The sequence below is a fragment of the Pempheris klunzingeri genome, chromosome 16 (assembly GCF_042242105.1).
Source record: "Pempheris klunzingeri isolate RE-2024b chromosome 16, fPemKlu1.hap1, whole genome shotgun sequence".
Lineage (NCBI taxonomy): Eukaryota > Metazoa > Chordata > Actinopteri > Acropomatiformes > Pempheridae > Pempheris > Pempheris klunzingeri.
The window spans coordinates 9,971,579-9,995,855 of record NC_092027.1 but is presented as its reverse complement, the minus strand read 5'-3'; the positions used below and the strand labels follow the sequence as shown (position 1 = coordinate 9,995,855).

General features: G+C 39.9%; 1 protein-coding gene across 1 annotated transcript in view; it reads right to left on the bottom strand.

Moving 5' to 3' along the window:
* The window catches only part of trps1 (trichorhinophalangeal syndrome I), a 90,700-nt gene extending 72,862 nt beyond the window's left edge, over nt 1-17,838 (bottom strand). Inside the window, exon 1 of the mRNA XM_070846693.1 lies at nt 17,654-17,838. Within this exon, the coding sequence (XP_070702794.1) occupies nt 17,654-17,666 (13 nt within the window). The 5' untranslated portion in view covers nt 17,667-17,838. The remainder of the gene's footprint in view (nt 1-17,653) is intronic.
* Nucleotides 17,839-24,277: the final 6,439 nt, after the last annotated feature.

Here is a 24,277-nt window from a genome sequence, read left to right as displayed (position 1 = left end):
GTTTTTTTTATTTAGTAATCATTAATGTATTTAAGTATATATAACATTTTCTTTGAAAATATATTAAATTACAGTACTTAGAAGTAATAGCACCTGCATGATGTAATACATTGTATACTCTGTCCAAAATGTACAGTATTGTCAATTACAGGAAAGGGTTTTAAACCATGCACAATACATGTGCGTGCACATGACAGACAAAAAAGAGGAAGGAGGTGGCAGCGCTGCCCAATATTTCACAATAAAAGCTGAGATTTAATCACTTTCTTACACCATACAGCACACGCATATGATTATGTGTGTGTGTGTGTGTATGCATGCACATAGGTACCTGAGAAAGAGAAAGAACACGAGTGTATTCTTTCCTCATTTCCAGCTCTAACTCATGTTTTCTCACACGCTTCTTTATGGGAGCAGATGTGCTCAGTCCCAGACACACACAGCAACACACAAACACATGCATGTGAAGGACACTGAGACAGTTTAGAAAGCCTTGGGGCTCAGTCTGAGCTTTCATTTCCTCTATCCTGCATAACAACTGAGGGATACACACATAAGTACACACACACACACACACACACACACACACACACAGAGCGGATGGTTATGAGATTTTTGGCCTGCCCAGAGGGAACACAGAGGTAGACAACTAGCTCTAAGAGAATTACTACAGAACCCCATTCTGCATTAAGAACCTTTTCGACAAGATACACTCAACAATCATCATCATTTTGCCTTGGATGAAAATTAGCTAGAAGAATTCCAGCAATAAAAAAATATTTTAAAATAACATCAGGGCAGCACAATTATGACTAAAATGCTAATTTCACTAAAAAAGCGACAATAATATAATAATACATCAGAAACCATGAAAAGAAAGACACAGAGGAGTTTTCCGGCAAATCAGCATGTATCTGTTGCATTGCTTCTGGGCCAAAAAGGCAATACCTGAAGCTTCAACGAGGTATAATACAGACTGCAAGAGTGGGGTTAAATTGTCAGTCTGAAGGCACCTAAAACTCTCCATGAAGTGTCAAGTTTGTGTTTCAACTTCAGGCTATCATTCTCTCTACAAAAGCAGGTGTCATATTTTTCTTGAGGTGAATAGCTCAAGACACTCTGGGGAAAATCAGTTTTTCTTTTTAATAGAAGCGACAATAGTTCTTTTCCTAATTAAAGCTGCTCCTTTGTCGCCCGGTGGTGATGGAGTACTGGGATGGAGAAGGTTTGCCTGAAAAAAGAAAAAAATGTCCAAGGGTTTTTTTGAGCTCACATCCATCTCTCCGGTGTTAGAGCCACATATTACTCTTCTCACTCGTTTTCATTTTCTACTCTCCTCACACACACGCGCACGCACACACACACACACACACACAACCAGACGAACACACAGACAGTGTTCTTCTGCTAGGGGAAGTTGCAGGTCCTTGCGACATCAGTGTTTGAGATAAAAGCTCCTTAGCACACATACACACACAAGAAAATACACACAGTATGGATTCAGTTGAAGACTTCAGCTCAGGTTTATTGTAATAGGGTTTTTATGAATAAATTTAATTTTTGAAATGTATTAAGAAGCTACACTCGTACACATAAACACATAAATATGAGCGTTCAACGGAGACAGTGCAAATGGTCACTCCTCTACGTTCGCACATCACCCTATTACAGCAGAGTATGCCAGTTTTTTCAAACAGCTATTACTGGCAAATTGCATCACACAGTGCTCCTCTTTAACCTACACTACATAGATCGTGCTGTGTAGAAATTCCACTTGCATGTATTTGTATAGGAAGTTTAATGCAGGTTGCCGACAGAGAATAGAAACGTTAGAGATGAGGAATAAAACCACCATAGTTTAAATCGTGAATAAATGCATCAAATAAGACTTTGTACGAAGCACTGAGATGTGCGAGTTTCATCCACAGAGCCAAACCTGTCTGACATTACCACTCAGCACTCACAACAGCAGCATGTTCCTCTGTCCTTTTAAGGAGAAAGGTCTGGACAATATCTGCAGATAAATATCAGTAAATAATAAAAAATCCTGTTGCAACAAGAATGTGACCAGGATCTGACACAAATTCTTGTTTTTCTCAGTTTAACTGTTTAGGCAAGTTACTGTAAAACTCTTTAGCTTTAGAAGGCAGATAACAGTCCCATAGCAGCAGCCTTTGACCTTTGGAAAACCAGCTAGTATGAGTTCTCAGTGCATGAAATCGGCACATCCAAAATAAGTATCTTTTTTTTTAAGGCTCATCTGGGATACAGCCTGATTATCAGCCATGTGTAGTTAACATAACACAAATTACTGCAACTCATACACAAATACATGGCTGCCTATACACACAAAAGAGGCGACCATAATGTAGAGTGACCTGATTTGATCTAATTCTGCATTCTCAACATGATAAACTGAAATCAATCATCTGTGATTATGTGTCTCAGGGTGCTTTTGGATGATTTTATGGAGGAGCAGAGGCTTAGTAAGTGGGATGAAGGTGCCGATTATTCAGAGAGGGTTGTCTTCACACAGGTCCTCTGACTGAAATATCGACAGTGGGTTATCGACCTTAAATCATGTATTGTGGAGCAGACGCTGGCATCGCCTCTGCAATGCACTTTGGATAATAACTGAAAAAAGGAGCAAGAAGCGGCACGTAGAGTGAGCCCACTGTAAACACCTGCTGTGGAAATTCACTTTGACATCAGTTATTTTTTTTTTTTTAATATTCTGACCTGAGGGCAGACACAGCATTACACCTAACTCGTTTAATACAAACAACACGCACAGTTCATCATGTAGGATTACTGGTACCACATACAGATGGCAGTAACAGAAGCTGAAACATCCCACCGTACTGAACCCAATGAATGACTAACAGGTGATGTGCAAAGACTGACACATCTCTTTCTGCTGCATCAAGTTTTTCGTGTATGCAATGTCCCTCATGTGTGCCTTAATTTCTTCAAATATAACTGTCAAATGGAGTGATTATGATTGTGAATATGAAAGACAGTGACATACAATGCCTGTCAGCCCTGAAAGCCCAAAAATAAGCCTCGAGAAAAAGATTTTATCACACCATGGATTGGGCAATCTTTGTGCATGATTTCCAAAGACATTGGCAGAATTCACCTAGGAAGGCCTTTTTATGTGAGGGTGTGATATCAAATATGTGCTAGCTACCAGCTTGCCAGGCCTCAAAATAATGACGTGGTAATGTAAAAAAAACAAGTCTAACACACCCTCTCTTGCTCATTCTGTCAGAACTTATCAGCCTCTTTTAAGTGCGTGCTGAGGAGAAGTCATGTGACCTCACCTAGATCAGGACACCTTATGTAGGTCAAAGATTTACAAGAGATTCAGGTGTGGATCAGTAATAAAAGCAAAGGTATGTAATCTTTAGTTCTCACACCCATCTAACTGCTGGTACACCCTTAAAATCCACACACTTACACACAAATACAAGCATGGACGCGCACAAACACACACAGTTTAGTGCTTAAACCTCTCTATTGTAGCTGTTACTACACCCTAAATCCTTTCATCTCTTATTTTATACCTAACCCCTCCCTCTGTCTTTCCCTTCTTTTCATCTTTTTATTCATCTCTCTAATCTCTCTCTGATCTGCACCACTGATGAATGACAAAATGAGACTTTCTTCCATTTTTCCATGTTCAATTTTTACTGCAATTGACAGCCGAGAGTGTGCTCTGCATGTTAGAAAATGTTTGGTAGCCCAGGGGCCAAACCAGAGATAGTGTATTGTAGAATGTTAAACATATATATGGGTATCAATAGGGAAATTAGCTGGAGGTACAACTGACTGTTCCCCTCTAACTGCCTTTCAGCTATCTCCTTTGCTGTCAATCACTACCTGTTGCCTGTATTTAGTATTTGTACTTGCGCCATTGCGCTCCAATCATCCATGAGTCAAACACAACAAACCCCAATTTTGATAACAACTCAAAGACTTGAAGGCATGCAAAACATGCAAAACTCTGCAAATGCTTGATAATTCAGAGTTATTTATCTTCTGGGTTTGATCTGCAAATTAAATATTTAGGCAGCTGACCTGAGGATCTCTGACATCAGACCCTATCACCTCTAAAGTCTAACAAGCTGATCCTGTGGGGGAAAAGCCTATCCGTCCTCAACATTTCCACCAAATCTGTCCAAAGCTTGGCATACTGTATAATGTTAACTGAAAAAAGAGGTGGGAGAGAATATAATCTCCTCCACTCCTGTTGGCAAAGTTGCTATCTGTTCTCTTTCAACCCGTCAAACCTGCAAGTCCGCATGTTTCTGGATACAAATCTACACAGGCATAATCTCTACAAAGAATACAAAGAATATGTAACTGTGGGAGAGACACCTAGAGAGATAGAGAGGGAAAGAAACATACATGGAAAGAATGAATAGAGACAGTCAAGTAATTGAGTTAAAGTCAGTTAAGTAAGACATAAAAAAGATAGAGATATTTAGTCCATGATTTATATTGTATACTATTTCATTTTGTCACACAGGAACTTGATCGTCTATTCACATTTTGTAGTTGCAGCTGCTGTCTTTCTGTTTGCCAGTGAAAATTGACAATGAATGAGAGAAAGAGAGAGAGAGAGAGAGATTAACATACAATTGGGACTGGGAGAGAGACACGACAGGGAAGAGATGGGGAGACAGAAGGAGAACGAGATGTGAATTCATTGCCTTAAAAGCAGCTCTGAGTCAAACAGTGTGATAAGAATCAGACGGCACATGCACACATGCACAGACAGACATAGACACACACGATCCATGAATCTTTACTTTGAACTTCTTTGGACAGATAAGTAGATAAGAAGTGTTCAATTACTGTTCAATTGTGTGTGTGTGTGTGTGTGTGTCAGAGACCAAGAAAGAGAAAGCCAGTGTGAGACAGGAGCACGGATGAGATTCTTTCCACCTATGTGTCATTTCCTCTCTCTCTCTCTCTCTCTCTCTCTCTCTCTCTCTCTCTCTCTCTCTCTCTCTCTCTCTCTCTCTCTCTCTCTCTCTCTCTCTCTCTCTCTCTCTCTCTCTCTCTCTCTCTCTCTCTCTCTCTCTCTCTCTCTCTCTCTCTCTCTCTCTCTCTCCCCCCCCTCTCTCAATGCATTACCCCTGTGCTCTCTCACCATAATTTCACTGTAACTAGACTTTCTACCAATCCCTCCTTCTCTGTGGGCCTACCTTGCTCCATCATCCTGCACATCTCACTGAAGAAAAAATTTCCACTACCCTCAATAAAGGAAAACGGATTAGTGCTGTCAGACAGGGTTAACAACAAATACATTGTCGATTTCTAGCCATCTGACGATGTGTCACTAGGGGACCGAATGAAAAGTTGTCCTGTCTGATGTGACACTCCACTGATAACAAGTTGCCTTTTCTCTTTTCGTAGAATAAAAGGAAGGTCAGAGGTCAGGATCAGTTGTGAGGAGTTGCTTCTGGAGCCATGTTTAGTTTTTAGTGGCATTGCTCTTAGGATTGGAAACATCAGTCTGGCAGTCTGTTGGCTGGTCAGTCAGTCCACCACTTCCAGACTAAAATTTCAACTGCTACTGGATGAACTGCCATGAAATTTTGTACAGGCATTCATAGTCACTAGAGGATGAATCCGAATGACTAATGATAGTCTGACTTTTCTTCTAGCCCCACCTTGAGGTTGACGTTTGTGGTTTCGAGTGAAATGTCTTGACAACTATCGAATAGGTTGCCATAAAATTAGCTGCACATATTCGAGTCACTTCAGGATAAGTTGTAATCACTTTAGTGATCTTGTTTGCATATTGCTGTATATTGCATTTACATCTAATACCACCATCTAGTCAAAATTCCCTTTGTCCAATACTGTAATTTCTGATTGAATACTAGTAAAACAAATGACATTCCCATCAGCCTCAGATGCACTTTGTTAGCATGCTAACATGATCAACTCAGATTGTGAACATTGTATAAACGTTATATCCAGTTAGCATCAGCATGTTAGCATTGTTATTGTCAGGGTGGTAGCTTACTGATGGTAGCATTCAGCTCAGAGATATTTTCATTGCAGAGCAATCTGCTGATTGTCTTACCATTTCTTAAATCAACTGTAAAAATGTCAGAAAACTCATCTGTTTCCTGAAGCCCAAGGTGAGGTCTTGAAATATTGCTTTCTCTGAACAACAGTCCAAAATCCAAATGCTATCAATTTACAATAATAAGAAACAGATATTCAGAAAATGCTCACAACTGAAAAGCTTTAGCTAAAAAAAGTTTTGCTTAAAAACTGACTTAAACTATTAATTGATTGTCAAAACAGTGACCAATTAATTTTGTTTGAAGGGATAGCAGGCCAAAAACTTTGGGAGCCACTAATCTAACCATGTCTGTGCACATAGTGTAGAACACTGGTACCTTTTTCTGTCCTGCCCTACAGATTGTAGAGGAGGGTGAAGCCACTGGTCCCAGGGGTGCTGTCTGCATTCTGGAAATTTGTCAAGAGTTTATCAAAATAGGGCAGCGTTCAAGCACAAAAGCCAAGGGCAGCAGGGCAGGGTGGCAGAGTGACTAAAGACTAAAGCATCCTTCAACCAGAAGGCCAAGTTATCTCCCCTATGACTGTAAGAATCCACCCTGCCAAAGTGTCCTTGAGCAAGACACCGAATCCCTACCAGTCCCAAGGGTGCTGTTCTGTAGAGCAGGCTGCAATTTAAGAGCGGAGATGAAAAGAGAAATCTCACTACAGGGGATCAATGGAGTATCACAAAAAGCCTGTGAGCTAAAGTCACCAAAGTTCCACGCCTCACCTCACCACAAAACACTCTGGTGGCAAATTATCTGCCTCCCCCTCCTTCTGTCTATGTGGCACTCTTTTCTCTCACAGCCTTCCTCTTTCTCTCTCCTCCTGTCCTATTAAGGACATAGCAACAGTGTTGCTGTCAGGACGACTAAAGGTTTGATTCACCGTCTGTCCCTGTCTGAATGCGCGTGTGTGTGTGTGTGTTAGATAGCAGATAAGAGCCATATATAAACAGCACTTGAAAGCAGAAATGTAAATGTTTAGAAGTCACAGCAGAACACAGACCATATCAAGATACCAGAGAGAGCAACAGAGAGAGAGAAAGAGAGATTAAAGGGGAGTTCACACCAGGAGAACTCGCAGGAGACTTTAGTCAAGACTCAAGTCAGACTCCAGTCATCAATAAAGATTAGTGGAATTTAGCATCTCAAAGCTATACATCTAAAATCCTTCATCTGTTGCTGAATGTAAGGGAATGCGTCAAGTTTTTAAAAGACTGGCTGATCGCACATAGTGCATACTTTTTGCACTGCCTTTTCTTAGCCCAGGGCTATCCTGGGCTATCCCTTTCACACACGCACACACACATTGTTAACCCTGGGTTAACCCAAGTCCAGGGACATAGAATTCACATCACACTTCTACTACTCTTTAATACCAAGAAGAATAAATTGCATTGTTCAGTTTAGCCCCTTTTCACACAGGCAACTTTTAGCCTCGTGTTTAGACGATTTACAAGGATAACCCCGCAAACTCAGGGCTAACCCTGCTCCACGGCAGGGCCAAAGTCATGGTTAGCCCACTTTGGAACGCGCCAGGATTGTGCCAGTGTGAAAGCTTTCTTAGCCTGGGGCTAACATCTTCTTTAACACCAGGCTAAGGGAGCCGTTAGCCCCAGGCTAAGTGCAGTGTGAAAAGCCCTTTTGAGACATGTGTAGCTCAGTCACTGCTGGGCTTCATGTTAATAGATATTAAAACTCTTATGATAACATAATACTCAAAGAGGCTGCAAGGTTTATGTTTGAAAGTGAGAAACTAGGTATTTAAGCACTGCTGATGTTCTCTGGTCATACACCTGTACAATCACATTAACATCCTTTTCACTACAGGTAAGGTTGTCTCCTCTGTTACGGTTTGCATTATATACACATGTACCTATTGAAAACTCTCCGATTTTGCAACATATAAAAGAATATTAGAGATAATATTATTGGTATAATGCTGGTAAATATTTTACCCAATCTGAATTCCCATTTGAATTTTCTTTTAATGATATATTCACTGTTCCTCAAAAGTAGAAACTCCTTGGCCCTGTTCAGAATTTGCATTAACATGCATCTTCAGTGATCCAATCACAAGTGGACAGGTGTGAATATACCCAAGATGCACTATGGCTGCATTGAGATCTGATCACTCAGACAGTATTCAGGGGTGGTCTGGGCCACAAATAGCCACATTCTTTAAGCAATGTGTACATGTGTGTACTGGGCCACATTGAAGGACCACTGACTTCCTCTACCTCAGCTGAAGGTACGTTGATAGTAGAGTGAAATCTGACTTACTATCAGAACTAAGTTACTACTAAGTAACTACTAATAAGTTAGTGAGTCACTTTCATGAGGAATTTTGCCTTTAAAAAGTTTGCAAAACATTTTCTGTTTTCTATCTTTCTTTGAAACATCGGGCTATCTATACATCCATTATCTAAAATTAACAGGAGCTTATATTTTCTTCAACATATATTTCCTTAAACTGCATTCATCTTTTTGAACTTGACTGTATTGCTGAGGTATTTCAGAATGAAGGTGTAAATGTTAATTTCTCTACATATTACAGAAAAAAACCAGCACACATTATCTATTAAAATGTCACACATTAGCCCAATTGACTTTTTTTTTTTTTTTTTCTGCAAATGCACCTTTACCTTCAGGTCCAACATTCAAAGTGAAGCTGTAAGCGAAGTTCATGAATCAAATGTGACAGGTTTCTTGCAATAATGTCCATGCTTGCAGATTTTGTAAAGCAGTCCCAAAATGTGTTTGTGAGAATGCCTTTGAGTGTGTGCATGTCTTGTATGTGCATGTATATGTTTACATGCATGTGCACACTTTATATACATGCTTTGAGAGTGCATGTGCGCGTGTGCATGCTTGAAGGGGTGTGTACTGCTGCATATGTGTGCACGAGCATTTGATTGTTAGCAGAAGCTCGTTAACGTCAGAAGTCATTACCACAGCCCTGAGGTTTACGCCAATTAGACTAAATAAACGACAAGTGAATAACAAAACACACAAATGAAAAACAAGAGGAGGAAAGAAAGTGATTACTGGAGGAAAAATCTAAGTGATTATTTTCATCAATTTAAGAACAATACAAAAAAAGAGAATTAAATGACAAGAGAAAGGCAAAAAATGCTGAAAAGAGATTAATTAAGAAAAAAAAAAGAGAATGATCATTACACATTAGACAAGATAATTTGACTCAATACAACTAAGGACACACAAAACAATAGAAACAAATGATCAAGACAATACAGGAAGAGATAAGGAAGACTATTATCACTATTAACACTATTATCAAAACCAGAGGAAAGACAAAATAATAGGCGATCAAAGATAAAAAAGAATGAATTGCAGAAACTCTGCGTGCGTCCGTGCATGCCCTCCTGTGTGCGTTCATTCGTTTGTGAGCGAGAGAGAGAGAGAGAGAGATAGAGAGAGAACGGAGAAGTATTTGACATCACTATGTAGCAAATGTAGCCTTTTTCTCAAGACGTTTTTGTTTTTACAGCTTCACCCTGGGCAGACCAGACTGCTGTACACACATTCATACACACAAATACACATATTCTCTTTCTCTCTCTCTCTCTCTCTCTGTCTGTCTCTCAGACACACACACACACACACATACATATTCCCATACACACAGACCCCTAAAGGGGCCTTTTTCCACATTGGGCCATATGGTGCAGACAGGCGCACGGAAACAATTCTCTAAAAACAACACACACTCTGCACTTAGAAACCTGTCACACAGCCACACACACACACACATATATTCGTCTCTCTCTCTCTTTCTCCCTCTCTCTCTCACACACACACACACACACACACACCAGACAGTTAAACCTGCTGAATGAATTGCTGCCTTGTTCAGTAGTGCACTAATGGCAAGGAACCTGCCGTGGAGATTACCACACGCACATATACAAGCGTTCAAACACACACATACACACACAGGGGCTCAGCATTAAGCATTCTAGGGCATTTATCCATTAGAGAGGTTAGTTATTTTCCCCAGTCTTAAAGTAGGTATTCAACTTAATATTCCAACAGAGGCGGCTGTAAATCTACTCCGTTAAGCAGCTGGGGCAGATGTCTGTGAAAAGCTGGAACTCAGAACTTCAGAACCACAGAACAGAGCTTGCCCAGTTATACTGCCTAATATAACGTCTAATATTTGACTTATTTGGCAATGGTACTGTCCAAAATAACAGCGAAAACTAAGTTGAATGGGTTGTCTAGCAACACCTGATTGCTGTGCTCACAATGGTCTAGATGGCAAAAGCTAATTATATGTGCCAAAGAATTCTTTTTAACTAATATAACAACTTTTACAGGAGGTGGAAAATGTATCTAGGATCTGGGATCTGCAATGATTGGCTCTAGTCTGGCTGAAAGTATGAAAGCAAAAAAGTAAAATCTATGTTGATAGATTAGCATACCATTATCATTTTGCTACAGCTGGCATGGACTGAGAAAATATCATGAGAGATATACATTTCTATCTAGTCTAGTGAGACAAACAACTGGCAGAACTGATTAGAAGTCTTGTGCCAAACAGAAACGATCTACACCTGACTTACTGTAGTGTTACCATGGGCTCACATCACCCACTTTGTAATTAATAAACCTACATTAGCCTGAATAAAAGCATATTGAGTGATTGACAAAAATCCAACTTTTGAAACAAGGAAATTTAAAACGTCACACTATTAAGTCGAATTTTACAACATGACAGCTTTAACGGCAGCAGTGCTAAAGCAGAATCGCATGCCAAACTAAGCAGATCTTACTAAACTAAACACAGCCCAGACACCTCCTTATTAAGTCTTCCTTGAGATCATCATAACATTAATCTGATGGTGATACATTCAGTCTCTCCCGCTCTCTTACTCTTAGTTTAATTCAATCATGTCTTTCTTAGCATTCTGTCAATATAGTACTGCCAATGCTTTGGAAGTAACTCACTTTAATCATGTTTTTTTTCCCCTCTTTTTTAAAAGTTTTTTTCCAGTCTTTCAGTCACAGCTACATTTTCTCTGAAGGCATTTAAATCTATTTCTCTGCCAATCTCTCATTGTCCCTGTTCCCTCCTGTAGTCAAACACACAGCAGGTCCTCCAATATTTTGAACAATATGGAACATTTCATGTTCCATTACTGACAATTGGCTCTGAAAGGATTCAGGAGTCAAATTCAGCAGTGTTTGTTATTGCAGTCAAACGTATCCGAGGGACTCAAAGCAGCTGGAGTCAAAAACGTCTGATTTTCCAGGTTGACTTACTCAGCACTGACTTGTTAAGACCAAATAAGTGACTTCTGTAAGACATGATGCAGAGAAAAAGAGCAACATTGAGTCGTTTTCTAATATGCTATCCAACATATGATATCCTATACACAGCAGTGCCTCCTACATACTACTGTAACAATTACTTTAATTTGCATTTGAAAGTAACGGCATTGGCTACTGTGTATCTGCATTGTCTATTTCCAATTCAACTCTATTGGAAGGACTGAAAAGTGAAATAAAGTTACTACACAGAATTAAATATACTGAAATCTTCATCTCACTATGGAACATATTCACAACCCCATACACAAAAAGATGCACCTACACATGCTGAAAGATGCACTTTGAAGGTTGACTAAGCATTTAAACTTCTCTGAGCATTAGAGCAGCATTAGTAAACAACAATGTAATCCTGGACATAATGTGTACAACCGCAATATGTTTACAGAAATACTCAGTCAACATCTCTCGTCTTCCCGTTGGCTTAGCTTGTTTCTTCCTGTTTATCTCTGATGGCCATTTTATGCCCACATTGGTCCACACACTAGCACTGGCATTGGCAACACAGTCAAGCAAACACAGCAGTCTACTGTGAAGCCCACTGCAGCATGGTGACTCACTTGCATTTGGCTTTGATAGGCACCTGGACCTGAAAAATTTACCAGTTGGAACTATCTGTCAGCCCCCAGCTACTCTGTTTTTATTGTTCTGGCAAGTTGTGCTGATGCTGCCAGGCAGCCTGGCTGATGTAGCTGGTTACGCTGGCTGCTAGCTGCAGCACCACCGCTAACCACTAGCCTGTCAGCTCCCAGCAGCTCTGTCTTTATCGTCTTGGGTAGCGGAGCTGTAGCTGACGAACTGGCAGCAGCACTATCTGCTGCAGCCCGAGCCTCTGTCTGTCTTTGTTGCATTTCCTCAGCAGTGGACTCTGGCTCACACAAACCTGCATAGATTTTGACAACATGTTATAAAATGTGAAGCAAAGCATTAAATTCACTGTGCATGTAAGCTGCTCTTAGCCACAACCTATACCCATTATGTCGTGATATAAAAGTGAATGGGGAAAGTAGCTACAGTGATAGCGAGAACATTTCCAAGTACTGCCAGTAAAGGCATGTCATGGCTATGACTAATACCTGGTAAGAAAAAATGTTGAAGCAAAGTGCTCCTTTAAGCATAATGTATATGTAAAAATCACAGTATGAGTTTTTGTCAATATAAGCAGCCACATTCAAGCTGACTTGGCAATAATTTCTGTGCCTCAGACAAGGCTGCGACTGCAGAGTGATTTTTCCTTCCAGACATACCAGGAGCAGCACACAGCTGTATAGTTCACCAGCATATGGATTAAATAAATACAGTCTGCACAGAGCTTGTTAACACTTGTTCACTTGCCTACAACACACTGTTGTAGCCAAACTGAACAAAAACGCACACCCACTTCTGCACACACACACACAGGCACACATGCAAGCTGCACACACACAAACACAAACAGGTAGCCTCAGACATGAGCAAACATCCTTAAAGAGTAAATTTACAGGTAAATGGGTGTAGCGTGGGTTATTGTGGGAGCAAGTGTATGGGTCTAATGGCTTGGGAAGCACACAAGCATGCACAAAAACAAACATTTACAGAGGAGAAAACTTTTAATAATCACTAACCAGCGTGTGTGTTAGTAATTAACAAAAACTCATTTACCTGTGTGTGTAAAACCTAGCTCCACACTCGCGCGCACGCACACACACGGGTCCGTAGACTTGCATACACCAGACGCCTCTTACACACGGTGTAATTCTGTGGTATAATAACACTGGAATACTGGGGGTCTGGTCTCTCTCTAGCTATGTGGTCAGTTGCTAACCTAATCTGATTAATGGATTTCAATCTCAGCTCTGCTACAAACACAGAAACAGACAGACAGGAAGATTAATTGGTAGGTTTGAAAACCAGGTTGGGTCCACTGGCCCTGCTTTGCCTAGTTACCATTCATAATCTGATTAATGGATTTCTAGTTGGATGAAAAAAAGCATCCTCAGAACCAGCAGTAAAAAATCAACACACAAGGTGGCCAACACATGCCAGTTTTGGCTGTGTAAAGTTAGACAAACTGCACCAACGGGTGGATGTGAGGAAAGAGTGAATTTCAGAGGTATTTTATAGTGAAAACTCAAGAAAACTTTTTTTTTTCCTGTCGTCGCGATAGGATGGTCAAGGGTATGCAGTGCTTAGATTTAATATCTGATTTGAATTGATCCGTTTCCTAGTTTTAAATTAAATGTATGTACTACTGCTAGTTTATCTTTTTTTGCAATTATCTTTTTGTCCACTATGGGTCTGCAAATTAGTTTTTTGTTATATGCAATTTTGCCTGCATTGGTGCAAGCAAATGCCTTCACTTAATCAGGCTAAGCAATAAACCATAGCAAACTATAAGCTGAGTCTAATGTTGGCTGACAAGCTACAGCAACATCACAACTGGATAACACTTGTTCATTAGTCAGTACAGTGATGACTGCGATGCACTGCATTATGGTTGTAGTTCGATAACTCGTCTACGACTGAGTAAACCAGATCTTTTGAGGCTGGTTGCTAATATACCAGGGTGGTCATCCCAAATGTAATAAAATCACTTTAAGATGAAGAGAAAACAAGATAATAGCAATGACACAATAAGTGTTCTATTAGTAACCAATAACTATCATAGAAGAATGTAAACGGACACGATCCACACAGAAACCCATACAGAGAATGAGTCTCACACACAGACACATCTGTCACTTTGATCTTTGATTGATTCTATGCCCTTTAAACAAGTTGATCATTAACAAACCAACAAATGAAGTCATTAATTGTCATGACAGCTGGTGACACCTACTGTATTAATCTTTGCCTGCATAATTAATAAGCCTTAATTGGAATTAATTAATTGTTGTTTAGGATTTGGGGGACAAAGAGAAAAATCTGCTATGTGCGTGTGTGCGTGTAGGAGGGGCAAACGTTTATTGCCCTTCGTACAGAATGATGAATGACTATTTGTTGCTGTCCCACACACACGAACAGAATGAAACACTGACACAAAAACCCACATGTGTGTGTTTTTCTCTGTGTGAGAACTGGAGTGGTACATCCTGCTCTAAAGTTGTGAGAGGGTGAGATCATCAGACAGACAATGAACTACCTGTTGACCCATTTTGTGCATATAGGTCAACAGGTAGCTTACATACCCACGTTCACATATTTTCTCCTGAATCAGGCTCTAAAGTGACTTTTGGCGTTTGTGTGTGAGAAGGAGCCAGAGCGACACACAGAGACAGACAGTGAGAGGGTGACACAGAAAGAAAGAAAGACTGACAGACGAGAAGAAAAAAACGCATGGGGATTCACTGCCTCAGAGCAGCGAAACTCATTTGTGGGACACTACATCACAGAAATAAACTCCTGAATGTCTTAGTAGTGTGTGTGTTTGTGTGCGTGAGTGTGTTTGTGTGTAGCATGAGAGTCAAACTTGCTTGTGGGCCTGACTGAATTGTCTCTACTCAACATTCCTCAGTTTTCTAAAACTCTGAGAAAAAAATCGACCAAATCTGACTTGTACTAGCACATCAAAGACTACATAATACCACAACACACACACACACACACGCGTGCATGCATGCACATGTGTATATACACAGTTGAGGGCATGCAAACATACACATACGAGGACACAGTTGGACACACTCACAAACACAGACCACAGCTAAAAGCATCAAGCAGCTCAAAGCAATCCGCCCTGCTGAATAACATCACCAAGCAAAGCCACCATACCACATAATGAAAAACATACACAAACACACACACACACACACACACACACACACACACACACACACACACACACACACACACGCATTCATGTGCGTAAAAGGCCTCATACATATGTACCCGCTATCATACACTCAGGCTTGCACTAATCATTTTTCTATACAAGCACACTGAAATAACAGACATCCATAATAATACACAGCATGAACACACACAAATAGACAAAGTAAGTGGATGAGCCTCCTTGTATTTGCCCTTAAAGGATCATTTCACCCGAATGACACACACCAACACACACACATATAACCTAACTTACTTTCCCACTCAGCCTTTGTGGTGTTTAGCCTTACAGATAACTTAAGTTTAGTTGAGGAGATTCGAAGACTCATGCGGCAATATAATTACAGTGAATGGAATTTTGTTTCAAAGCGCTGAAAAATTATATTCGTAAAACTCTTTCCAGAGACAATATCCCAGTTATTTTGGATAACACAGACACGTCACTGTGCCCATTTTTCTTTCCTCCTTTTTTTTTGTTTGTTTTTACTTAAGCTGAAACTGTTCACTATGAAAACTGTTGAGAGAGAAAGAAAAAAAAAAAAAAAGCGTGAGCAAATGTGAGAAAGAGAAAGGAAACAGACAGCGAACGCCTCAGCATGTGTGGTGACACAGGTGTAGGAGGATAACACAGCAGTCATGTGTGTGTGTGTGTGTGTGTGCAATTGTTACAACTGATGACTGAAGAAAAATTGAGGCAGTCTTATACAAACCGTTTGCGTAAGTGTGTGCACCTTAAATGCACAGTCTTAAAATAGTTCTAACCCAGCAATATATATACTTGATTAAAGTTTACAAACTCATGCTCCGTCTGTCACGTATACTTACACATTTATGCATATACAGCATAACTCAATGAATGGCATAAATGCAGGCAGTGCGACATATAGAGCATTCCAACAGACGCAATATAATATTCATACACCTATTACTATAATGCACCTACACCACAAACCACTGCAGCTATGTGTGCACACGTTTACACAATAACCTCGACAGTATATATCTGTATTTCCTGCAGTACAATAGACGTGAGTGAGTGTTTTCAAATGCATGCAGCAAAAGAAAGACTGGCCTCATCAATTCAAAACACTGAAGACATCAATAAATTGATTTGTACTCCAATTCAAAAATAAAGCTGTACATCTAATTAACATGAACACACAAAAAAAACAAACATCCAGTTATACGTCTTCATCCAGTAATTGCACGTTCACTTTCATTATCACCAATACAGCAGATTGGCTTCTGCAATGCCTTTTATATATTTTTACACCTATGGTATATATCAACCTTACTACATGGTGTGGTGGAGTAAAAGTTTTCAAAGCAGCTACGTCGAAGAACGAGACACGGCTGATAACAATAACTTTCATATTATGTATAAAAATATGATCTTACCCTTCAAACAACTAGCAGGCTGCTACCACTAAACTTCACTGAGTGTGAGGAACTAATGAGCTCTGTTCCTAACGAGGTTTACTGAAGCAGGACGCAACAAAGTAGGCATGATGGAGGAGCAGGTAATGTTTGTCTATGAGGCAGTCGTTCTATAATGTCAAAGACATTATTCAGCTTTTTCAGAATGCGGATAATGATCATACAGTTTTCCACGCTCACAACTAAAGCAGCTAAACCTGAAGACCACAGCATATGGGTAGCATTTTGAGACAACTCACACACACTCACACACTTCCTCCAACAGTGATGACTAAGAGCAGTTCTTCATAATACCTCTCTGAGCATCATTGCCCTGCATAAACGCTAATTTATCAGCAGTTACTTAGTCTCAGTTAACCATCCCCTGCACCAATTCTAGCTACAGGCAGTGACACTAATCTACTGAACCCCACAAGCTGGTTGAGCTTTAAGAGGCAGAAATGCCAGCAGAGACTTTTTCCTTTAATCTAATCAAATGGTGCATGTAGTTTGGTGCTCATTTGTTACGTTTTGACAAAATCATGACTCACTGTGCCAAAAAAAAAAAAACATGGTGTCAAGTACACCCACACAATAATGCACACAAACACTTCAAACACACACAAATAAGACGGTTGACTGTTGACATTGATTTGATTCATAGAACAGAGATATATTATTGAACAATAATTACTATAATTACTCATGATCTCAGATTGAGCAATTTATAACAATAAATAAGAATAACCACTAGATAAAATATGTTGATGATCTATGATTAAGTTTTAAAAAATATACAATATAAGGTATATGATTAATTGCTAAATGCTACTGGAGCATACATACATATAATTTAAACACTTACATACAAAGAAAGTAAAATAGTATTAAACGTTGTTAAAGTATTTCATTTTGTCAAATGATTTATGTCACATAATCCTCATGATGGAGATAATGAGAAAAATTACTAAATTAAAACATAATTGTCCTACCTCTGCTGTTCATCAGGTTATAAAAACATCATGGCTGACTCCTGGCCTTGGCATCGGCTCTGTTGAAGTGGCTCAAGACACCCCCGCACCGCCACGACCTGCTCAGCAGCAGCCAGCAGTTCGGCTACTTGCCCTCTGTACTCCACACGATAACGGGAAGCAGAAACCAGGTGTCGGGGCGCAAACTAATATCGCTCCATTTCTTTATCAGGTCCACCTAACTCCACACAGGTCCGTGAACATCAGAGCAAAAACTTGTGCTTAAGAAGGTCTTTAACTCCTCGTGGCATCAGCTACCTTTGGTCCAGGGCTTTTGCTCCGCTTATGCTTTATAGCTGGGTAATACAACTTTGAGTTTGATCAAGTGTGTTGTAGATCCATGTAAGAAGGATTATGTAGGCTGCCCTTCTTGCTGTCCTGTCCTTTTTATTTTTTTGGTTCTGGTTAAGGTCCTCAGTCACGGTTGTCAGAGTCCACCATCAGCTTAACAACCTGAAAAATGACAGGAGGACAAATAACGTTAGAACCGAGCACATTCTACAACATTTACTGAAACTTATTTGAACCAGACTTCAGACATTTTGTTCAAATTTTACGTATGCGGGAAGCAATTTTGTCCAGACTTTAGACGTCCAAATTGACTGGCTGATCAAAGGACCACAATAAGCAAAAATATTCAGTGCCCTGCTGAGACCCCAGCCAGTCAAAGTCTCTAATTGTACCAATTTTGTTTTATCACCGTGGTTGACAGCTGACAACACCTTCCACATGTGAAGTTTGTTTTAAGGCCCGGGATAAAGCCAAGCCACTGATAATGTGTTCACATGGGAAAGCATCAACCAGCTTTTCTCAATAACGAAAGCTGTAATAGCACAAGCTTTGTGTTCATCTAAGATTTGCAATTAACAAAAAACAACAAAAAAAAAACATGTTTGAAAACTGTGTGCCATCTACCTTTTTAAAAAGCGTGTATTGAGGAAGGCCACACCCAAGGTAGTTCAATTAATAGCAAGAAACGTCTTTACAACGAGCATGTGTTTGTGTTGGGAAGGGAAGGGGTGCAGCTATCTATACAGCAGACACACTGGCAATAACATACTCAGTCAGCTAAAAATACTTTAAATGGAGTTTTCAGTACAATGTTCTGCCATTACATTGGTGACAAAAAAGTCACTAGTAATACCAGAAGGGATTAATTCCAATTAGAAAACAATTACAGTAGTAGCAATCGGTGGCACCGGCATACCATTTTTCTCTCTCTTTCTCTGCGTTTCAGCAATTATTATTCACTCCATTTCAGTATTGATTGTTTTATTGCTTTATGAATCAGAAGGAGGCAGTCGTCAATGAGCAATTTCCCGGAATTAATAAATAAATTCATTGTTGCAGATTAAATTTCCTGTGGTGGTGACCATTGACAAATGTATTTTCTACATTTGGTAATTCTAGTGTTAAATGTCAGACTCTCCAGTTCTCAGTTCCCCCTTTTGTTGCCCCAACCACAAAAATCACCCCACCCTCTCAGTCTGTACCACTCCTCTCTCTCTCTCTGTGTGCCACCCCTTCTTCTTTTCTCCATTCGTCTTGCCTCTTTCTCCCTCTCACCGCAAATCTAAATCTGAGTCTGTATTTATACAAAGCCAGTTTCCTTGGGTCAGTCTGAGTAGTGTGTATGTGTGTGTGTGTCTCTATCAGTGGTGGATAAGAGACAAGTCCAAAGTCTTCACACACACACACACACTTCAGAGCAGAGTCTATATTTGGAGCTTTTTTCTCAGTCACTTATAAAGCTACTGTTTTATCTTCTTTATCCTGAGGCTTTGCATATTAAACCATCTTTCTTTGGACATTACAGAATTATTATTTTATTTTTCCACAACATGTTGCACTGCTGCCCTTGAAGTTTAAATGCAATGTGAGTAAGCATAAGCTGAAAAGAGCTGACATTGATGCAGAGGAAGGACCTTCATATCCCAGGATACCTGTTCAGTGGTTTACCTGGTTCAGTGTGGTCCTGACCACTTCCACATACAGTTCTAACTTTGTTTAAACTATAGATAGAAAATTGACAAACCAGCCATGTGAGAGCTGGAGTGTGTCATTATCTGAAAAGGGATATCTGCAGCTTAAAAGGGATAGAAAAAAAAGATTGTTGGCATAAAAAGTAAAACACATTATGAGTCATTACTGAAATTATGAGTCATTTACGAGACCCTCCCACCTGAAACAGTAATGTTTCTGAGGAGATAAACATGTTTTTTTGGAAAAAGCGGTTGTTATTGACCCATAAACCTGTCATACGTCCCCAGGTAACCTTGTAACACGTCCTCAATTAGGGCATATTTTATTTCACTAACTTTAAATGAACGTATATGGACGCTTAACACATTGTGGGAATAAAATAAATGCAAAACACAAAGACACAAACATATAAACACAAAGATCACACTCCTACATTGTGATGTTTTCTCCAGGCAAAAGGGAAATTACACTGAGCACACACTCACACAGGGTCCCAGTTATTACATGATTGACCACATAATAGCATTAGCTATTAGAGCTGAAAGAAAGTACGAGCATTTACTTCAAGAATGAGAGAAAGAAAGAGAATAACTGGAGGGTGACTTACTCATTAGTAGTACTCACAACAGGAAAAGAAGAGGGAGAGAGGAGTTTTCTCTTTTCTTAGAGTGAGTGCAACTCTTAATATTTTCCCTGTGGAACTGTGACTCAGTCAAGCTGCTGCTTAGTCATTTAGTCAATCACTATCTTTCCCTGCCCCTCTGTTTTTCTCCTTATCCTCTTTTTTTTTTTCTTCTTTATTTCCCCACAATGTCTTGGTTTCTCTCACTGTATCAACTCCCATTTCCACATCTCATGTCCATCAACTTTTAACTCCGTCTCACTTTTCCCTCTCTCACTCTACCCTCCATCACTCGGTCTTTCCCATCAATCCATCACTAAGCTCCCTGTCATTTTCATATGCTTCTTCTGTCTGTTTTTCCAACTGTCATTGTGGCCGAGATCCCCCCCCATGCAACTCTCCCCATCACCGCAGCCGCCTCCTCCTGCGCTCGGACCCCCCTTCGCGAATGTGTGTGGTCCAGTCCGACTATAGACCATTACATTGTCCTAGACAGGTTGGACTGCGCCACTAGCCAGGGAACGTGGGGGGGGTGGGGGAGGTGGAGAGCAGGGGTTCCTAGGGAATGTTTGTTTTTCTGTTTCCAATTTGGTCCAGCCCGAGGAACTCCACACTCCGCTCTGTCTCAAACACACCATTCATGACGGCCTGACGTACATGATTACACACAAATACCCACTCACTAACTCTCCCTCGCTCACACACACACACACACACACACACACACACACACACACACACACACACACACACACACAGGCACGTATGCACGTTGACAAGCGCACACACTCCACTCAAATTCATTTTCCAACATTCTTACCATGAAACACAAGCCGTTCAATTTATCTTTATTCACATCTTTTATTGTTTTCTGATTTGTTATTGCTAATGCCGTTTCAAATGACATGGTGGTCAAACTAATTATGCTTGTTTTTTCCTCGTCTTTCAGTGATTTTTTTCCCCTCTGTCCCCGGGAAAGTTATCGTCTTTGAAAGGCTTTTTTGATGTGTCTCACTGCGTTTTTAGATGTTATGTAGACGTAGTTAAGCTCCATGTTCCACCAATTAGAGTACAGAGAGCACATTGTTTCATATTCAACTCAACTGTTCCATCTGAAATGGATTATTTTAGTGAGTTTTGTTGTTTGGATTTCAAATACACAACGCTGATCTTCACATGTACTAATAAACCTTTATCTTGTATCAGTACAAACAAATAAACCAGCCAACAGACAGACAGATATAAGGGCTTTCTTTTCTGATGCACATTGGTTTGTTTTAAGAAGTCATGTAGACTGAGTTTAGTTCCACATTCCATCAATTACGCACTGGACAGACAGGAAACCACAAAGCTTGTATTCAAATCCTACATATGAAAATTATAGGTTTATTCAGTTGTTTTGATTGTCTTTAAACTCACAAAGCGTGATATTCAAATATTCGAAAATATTTAAGACAGACAGAAAATCAGATATCATAAGGGGACAGACAGGATTGGCAAGCTGATTTTTTAAATAGTTTTTAAAAGTTATATAAATCTGGGTATTATCCTCAACCAGTCACAGTGCAGAAATAAAATGTCTAACTTTGCAGCAAAGCTCCATCTGAAAATAACATTTCACTAGCTCATTGCCACATCTGAAAGCTATTGTTGTTTTGAGTGTGCCAACTTTGCTTAGGTCCAAATACATTAAGCAGCTAGAGATATTGTAACTAAAAGTACATTTGCTGACGTTTATTTTATTTAAAAGTTGATTGATAGTTTTTAAATGGTTGAAATTGTTTTGAACGGCTAAAAACAGGATGGCTAAATTGAAGTCATGGCACTACTGTGTTTGCCCTGGATACACACAGACAGACAGAGAAGCTAAAGTACATCTCTTCTCTTTTCAGTTGTTGACTCATCACTACTGCAACATGGATTTAACACCAAACGCTGAATGAGAAGCAAACGAGCAACCAAACAACAGGAAAAGGAGATACATCTGTTCTTCATTTTTCTTTCAAACACACACTGCTTAGTTACTGGAAGCTTTTCAAATGTTAAGCTTGAAATTTACATTATGAAGTCAGAAAACAAGAAAGCATTGTTTTGTATAGTTTAACATGTTGTGTATATTATGTTAATCAGGTGATCAAAATGTATCATCTTCTCTATCAAAAGCTAGACCTGAAGTTTCAGAATAACAAGGGTGATATAGATGCCACTGTAGGTCAGTTAGTAACAATTCCTCTGTAATAACAGCGTTCTCTTATGTGGACTGATGGAAGAGAAGAAAAATGAAACAATGTGGTTGTTATACCTTGGCTTGAAAATACTAACATGATAGCTCCCAGCGGAAGACATGTCAGAAAATGAACCCCAGTGGGCAGTTGAGTAGCAGCTGACACTAACTGCTGATGTCCGCAGCACTGATGACTGTCTACAGTTACATACAGAATATTTCACCATCCTTTACAAATTCCTTTTTACTGATGAGTAAAATTAACAGGTTTTGGATGATCTTTCCATAGAAAACAAACTATTTAAAGACACCAAACTAGAATGGGGAAAATTGCCATTTTTCACAATTTTTCCAATACTGCATGAAAACAATCAACTTTCATGCAATGGGATCACACCAGCACACCAGATCAGGGCATATGGTGCAACTGAACACACTGCAAAACAGGTCCACTGTGCAAAATGTATTCAATATGCCAATAATTGTTTGAAATTTGATGAAACTTCATGATGAAAAATCATGGTCCCTTCAGTCAGTGTCCGATTCCGTTGAGGGAATAGCACAATAACTCAACAACATATTGTGTTGACTTACATGTATCACAGGTTCAGGGGCTACCCATAACCTAACATGAAAGTTTAAATGATCTTTTTATGAAATTATTGTGTATACCAACCCTGCAATCAAACAATCAGTCCGGCCCACTGTGAATCTTCCCGTGTCTCCTGATTAGCTCCTCCATGACTGAATAAAACCTAAAGCGCCCACCTCTTTCTGTCTCTGTCTGTCTGTGAGTCTCTCACGCTCTCCGTTTAGACACAACAGGCAAATATGCGGAATAACTACACAAATGAAAAATCACAAACACCAGTGACATTATATCCAATAAATATTGTGGATGGGCAGATTTTGCAGACTGGCTGCAAAGTTTTGTGCTGCTGTGGTGCAGAAATGAAGTGGGCAGTGCTTCAGGGTGCTTTGTGGCGCTGCCGCTTCCTGTGTGTCCCTGGGGTAAAATTCATCATGTCATAGTTGCTCTTGTTTCTTGTTATAATGAAGGTTTAATGATATCTAGATTACTCTGGATCAGCTTACAGTAATGATTGATTGAAGCTAGGATATAGTGATCCGCAACTTAAAACGAATGAGGGCCAGGGGCGTAAAGCGTTGGGGCCCCCTCCCTACTTCTTACCCTCCCTAATCCTGCGCCTTTGGTCAGACCAGACCCATTTTCAAACTCAATCTTCATTCTGATCTTAACTACACACCTGTAAAGTTTCCTGACTGCGTCGTGCATGGTTGCAACACTATAACGCTGTCCAAACCTGACCAGACAGACACATAAAAACTCACGAGCTACTAAAACCAAACAGCTACCTAAACAAGAGTGTGTTTATATACAGCAAAAAAACCCTGATCACAACACTTTTGACATAATAAACCCACATCTTGTGTTGCACAGTACATTTATAATTGTGTCTAGTTTCTCGCCTCTAAAATGTAGACAGCTGCTATCTGTGCATTCGAAGAGAGAGAAACAGCAACTGAGCAAATCAGAAACTCCTTTATCAATGTTTTCGTCAGACATGAAACCTAACTGTCATAGCAGAGTCACAGTACTGATTTTAATCAGTAGTGAGCAACATCAATCAGTGAGCTTGATCCACCAGCTCTTGGGGTAAAAGCTGAAGATGTGGTTTGTCTTTTCATTACTGTAAGCAACGCCCAGGGCTTTTGCTCTGACACAGATGCACGT